We start from the raw sequence: 5,699 nt of genomic DNA on the forward strand, positions 1-5,699 counted from the left end.
CGGTAAAAGCTAGACAACCTGAGTTTTCTAGTGTTACTAGTTAAGTTTTGTTAGAGCAATTTAAATTTATCCCTCCATATCATAAGAATTTAACTAGTTAGTTTTAAGTAGTTGAAGATGTTCTCTACCATAATTTTCTCAAATATTCTTTTAAGCTCTAATTTTGTAGTTAGCATCACTGTCTTCAGTCATTTCTCTCAAAAATAGCAATCACTTGATAGAAAATAGTATTCAAAAATGTGAATGCCATTAAAAAAATATAACTAGAGCAATCTGTTAAAAGTATTTAACTTGATTATGTTTTTGCATTACTGGTTCGAAAAGGTAGCAAAATACGATACGTTTAATTTTGAAAATATATCGTAAGTAAAGGACAAAGATGATTGACAGAAAGAGTGATCCTGAGTTTTCATCAAAATAACATTCATTTTTCTTGATCAAGAAACTCGCCTTAACATAAAAGTATACTCAACTATATAGATATCATAGTTGTATCGTGGACATCTTCCATCTTTGAAACCTCAGAGTTGATTCACTTAATTAGCATCTAAATCTTCCATCTTTGAAACTCGAGTTGATTCACCTGTTATCTATATGACTTCACTTTGAATTAATAAGTTTAAGAAACATATGAAATTAATTATCAAGAGTTGAAATTAACAGAAAGCTAGTCAATTTCACAATTCACGATTTCAACAATATCTTTTTACAATTATAAGTAGAGATTTAAACAAGAAGTGCATCCTTATGCGCCAGATTTTATGCGCAAAAGAAGCACAAATTTTACCAATCATTATTTTGCATTAGGGCGCCATGATTTTGGCTGAGATATACTATAATATATAATTACCTGCTAGCTTTTGATTATCCCTTCTTGCTGCAGGAATTGAAGAGGGTTTTGAATTTCTTCAACGACCCAAACTAAGTGCAGCTTTAGCATCAAATCTCCATGCAAATAATCCTCCAAAATCCATCTTCCACACATCACACGGCATTGTCTGTGAGTGCTTCATATACAGTATCCTTACAGTGCATGCAAAAGCTGGCAAAGAAGAAGGCAAATTTATTTTCTCCTTCACTACCAGCCACGTCACCAGCTCCGGCGGCGTTCCAGACCCTTCTAGAGGATCAACCAATCTCCTATACGTCAGATTCACCCACTGAACCCTATCTAAGCCGTCCGATATGAGCCCTGGACACGTGTCAGCTTCCAGATTCTTCATCTTATCCATGTCCGTACTCCCTAACGCTTCTCCATCTACCAACGTGTTTGTCATTTTATCCACCATCACCCATGACTCTATAACCCTTTTCTTCTGTATCTCCACCGTCCGATCTATCCGATCCACTGATCCTTCTGTTAAAACATCGTTATTCTCCGGTTTCTGAAAATTCATCCAAAAAGGTCTAGATCCGATATTTTCTAAAGAGTTCTTAACGCTGCTACTGCTTTCAGGCATCAACTGAAGGGTTAAAACAGTTTGACTATCAGTAAACTGTAAGGATCCGTCCTTTTCTCCTTCTTCTTCTTTGTTACTTTTGAACTTGCTATTTTTCTTAACTCTAACGTACTTTCTTTTGACTCTTCGTTTGGTAACAAGTTCTATCTTGTTTCCTTCCGGTGTTGAACCAGGAGATGAACCCCCGGCGACCGGTTTAGGTGCGATCGGTCGGAATCTTAGCATTATCCGGTTCTTTATCGTCGTATCCTGCGGTCCACCGGCGTATCTAGCGGCGGGCCAACCATTTCCACCGTCCATCACAGCTGAGGAGCTTTCTGGAGGAGCTTTTTTTAGACCGAAAGAATAACATTTGACCGGTGGCCGAGCGGATTATCATAGTTACAGCACAGTGATTGGGGTGAAGGAAAGCCACGTGTCTAGGGCAAACGTAGAATAGTGAAGAGTTATGATTGGTGGACAGGGATTAGGTGGGTCCCATGATAAAGCAGCGTATCCAGGGAAATTGGTTGCTCTGATTGGTGTGCACGTAAGAGCCAATAAGCATGCGGACACGTATAGAGCACTCAGACAAAAAGGTGACACGTATGTACTTCATTAGAACCAAAGTGGGGAATACTTTTGGTAGGAGGTTCCAGTTACTGGACGCGTGTATCCTGTTCGAATAGTTACTGCTTCTGAGATTGTCCCGCTCCTTGCTCGGTCGTGCATTTCAATACTATTATTGAAAGTGAGATTTGGACGCGCTGATTGGATGGCAATGGAGACTGTCCAAATGTTGGTTTAGCGAGTGAAGAGAACGCTCTCCTATGATGTGGGGGGATGCCTGCTCAGATATTGTTGTGGTTAATAGGGCTATGGCATTCGGACGCGTGGGGATTGTTAGGGGTGATTGCCAGGGCCCAGGTAAATATGTGAGACCCTATAGAATCTCAGAATTAATTATCGCACCTGCTGTTGCTGTCATCGATATGGTTATATACTCCTTTCTTTTTTATTTATTTTACGCGAACCATTTAAATTAGTTACAAAAAAAGAGAGGATAGATTGTTTATCTTAATAAGTACTCATATCATATAGTAAAAAGATTAACATTACGAGTAACTTTTTTTATTCGTCAGAATGGGAGCGGAAAAAACTGTTACGGATAGAGTTTAAACTTTCCACTCAAGCGTGAAGGCAGGGAGTTAAACAAGTGAGCTGGTTCTCGAATCCTGGGTTGACCCGCTTTGTTTTGAGGTTCATCTCCTATGGCATATTTAGTGTGTGCCTATACATATATACACACACACTTTAATTTACACTAATTACAAAATGTTAGCAGTATTTGGCTCCTTCTCTTCTTTTTAGATACTCCAATATGAAAATATTACTCTAGATGAGGTAATTTTCTTTTTAGTTTGTTCCAAAACAAGTGACACATTTCTAAATTTGAAAATAATTCAATTTTATAAACTCTTTCATTTTATCCATTTACCTTTAATGAGAAATTTTTATAGTCACACAAATGTCATGACCCCACAAATTTTTTATCTTTAAACTTTTAAGACCACAAGTTTCAAAAGTTTTTTTTTTTTAAAACTTACGTAACATGAAACCGAGGGACTACTAGACAATCAAGTAGTTTTTGATAAGATTCTTTCGAGGTAGAAAATGTCAGGAGTAGAGTCCAGTTTCTTTGTTTTTCTTTTAGTAGGAGTCTAGGCATTGGGTGCTTCTGTCTTTTGTGTAGAGATGAAAACATAGTGAGACAATTATGTAGATTTTCAACAAGATTCTATTTCCCTATTATAATATTTTTCTGGATATTTTAAAGTTTCAGTTATTGGTGATATAGCGTGGCTGCTTATGAATGAAACTCATCTGCTGAGGGTTTGGCTAAAGAACAAAATAGACGGTATATTAGAGAAGTACGATCTTGATTACAACTACATGAACCAATAATAAAGAAAATCGTATAAACATATTCTTCTTTAAACCTAGCTATGTAGGCATCATGGTCAAAGCTGTAAGGCTGTAGTGGAAATGAAAAAGAAAGGCCCAAGAATCGGGTAACATTCAACCAAATTAAAGCATCTTCACAGCTACTCTACGTTATGATTAAAATCTGTAAAGCTGCTTTTATTGTTCCTTTTCGTTGTTTATTTTCTACTATAATTCATTTCCTAAAGATGCAAGGGCAATAATTTGGATTCTTGATGATGTTAAAACTGTTTAATTTTTCATAATATTGTACATTGCATCTTAACTTTTGATGTATATCATAACGTATATCGTCTGGGGCGGAAATAAGGACGTAAGGTTCTTTTGAACCCTTTCACGGGACAATTACACTGTATTTATATCATTAAAATTATTATGTATATATAGTAAATATTAAATTCATTTGGTTCTTCATGTGTCTACTCCTTTTTATTTTTAATCTCTTTAGTGAATATTTTGACTAAGTCACTGATAACAATATGGTTTAAAAGGTTATAAGCAAATGTTTAAGGATGATAGTTCGTTCCAGTAATTAACCAAAGATTATCAGCTATGTAAAAGATTCCAAATGAAAGGACACTAAAGGAGTGAATTCCCACATTTTGTCCAATTGAAGTAGTTGAAGATTAAAATAAAACTACTAGAAAATTCTCTGTTCCAATTTATGCAACCATATTTTACTAGATATGGAATTTAAAATATAGATAGTGACACATAAAATGGTCGATTATATTTTATTAGACACGAAGATTTAAAAAAGAAACAGCGGCACATAAAATAAAATGGGAAAGAAAGAGTAATATATAATTTTGTTTCCCACACCTACTCCCTCTTTCACACATACATACATTTAAGTAAATGTTTTGATAATATATACTCCCTCCGTCCAAATTTTGTGAACCTATTTGACTGGGTACGGACTTTAAGAAAAAAATAAAGAATTTTAGAATTTGCGATCCTAAACAAGTTAAAAAGAGGTCTAGAGTATTTGTATGGTTATAAAAGCTTCTCATTAAGGGTAGAATTGTAAGTTTAAGTTAAATTGTTATCAAATTTAAAAAGGGGTCATTCTGTTTGGGACGGACAAAAAAAAAAATAAGTTCACGTAAACTTCAACGGAGTATTGAGTTTTTTTCTCACTCACCTGACATTGACAAATATCAAAGGAAGACTGTTGGGAAAACAGCTAAGCAGAGTCGGATATGAAGAGAAGAATAAAGAGATTTGGTTTTTGAATGGATAAGCATCTGAAAATATTTTCAAACGTTTTTTGACAAATTATCAGCAACCTTATCGGCTTAGGTTTCTATCGTAAAGGTCCCCTCATGCATCTCACTCTTTCATAATTACCTGATGGTGGGAAAAACTTTATAAAATTTTGATAATTACATACTTCATTACAATTGTTTAGAGAACAGAAATCTCGGTTTTGTATGTGTTCCACTCCAACAAGGTAAGGCTATTTAATGAAACTTAGGCTGCCTGTGGGTGCAATATTTAAAATGAGTTTACGTTATATGTAATGACTAATGATCAAGTGAAAAGAAAAATATTTATATAATCAGGCTGGTTATGGTATATTTTAATAATATATAAATATTATCTGATGGCTTGATAAAATAATACTTCACCAACCTTGCTATCACATGGTAATATTTATAATATAATATTTTTTACAATATCAGTGTATATGTAACTTAAATCTCTTATATATATATTATTTTATTTTCTAACATATTTTCAAAATAATGATAATATAACATATTTTATTTTCAAAATAATTGGAGTAGCTCGTTTCACCTGATATCTTTTAAGTAATTAAATATTGCAAATAATTATTTACAGTGTCAATGCACTAATAAAAGTTAGTAAACTTTATTGAGAGATAGTACGCATACGCGCTCGTGTACTTTTGTCTATATATATATAAATAGAAAGAACAGTGAAGGTTTTAAGGGCATATGTACTAACCTGCTTAACAATAATATGTGCTGGGACGTCTCGCTAGCGTCGATGTACACACAGAACTTGTATATAATTAACTAGAAATTGTTTCTCAGAAAAATGAAAAATGAAAAATGAATCATTTCCCTCTCTTCCAAATTGAAGCTTGAATTATTGTTCAGACATGGGGGGCGACAGCTTTACTTATGAATGCGCTGTTCTCTCTGACTCCCTGAGGTAGGTGGGGCTTATGATAAATATCTTGCTTTTTACCCCGAGAAAAATTTACTGAGGCATCGATTAATATTTACT

The 5,699-nt window shown here is 34.4% G+C and overlaps 1 protein-coding gene across 1 annotated transcript; it reads right to left on the minus strand.

Annotated features, from left to right (window-relative positions):
* Positions 1-656: 656 nt before the first annotated feature.
* LOC107760464 (uncharacterized) lies at positions 657-2,444 on the minus strand. The gene has a single exon (XM_016578516.2). The coding sequence runs from the start codon at positions 1,758-1,760 to the stop codon at positions 909-911; it is 852 nt and encodes a 283-aa protein (XP_016434002.1). The 5' UTR covers positions 1,761-2,444; the 3' UTR covers positions 657-908.
* Positions 2,445-5,699: the final 3,255 nt, after the last annotated feature.

This window comes from Nicotiana tabacum, chromosome 3, assembly GCF_000715075.1.
Source record: "Nicotiana tabacum cultivar K326 chromosome 3, ASM71507v2, whole genome shotgun sequence".
Classification (NCBI taxonomy): Eukaryota; Viridiplantae; Streptophyta; class Magnoliopsida; order Solanales; family Solanaceae; genus Nicotiana; species Nicotiana tabacum.

What these genes read in the sequence shown, in the direction of transcription:
- LOC107760464 (XM_016578516.2), bottom strand. Translation starts at nt 1,760, where the DNA reads ATGGACGGTGGAAATGGTTGGCCCGCCGCTAGATACGCCGGTGGACCG.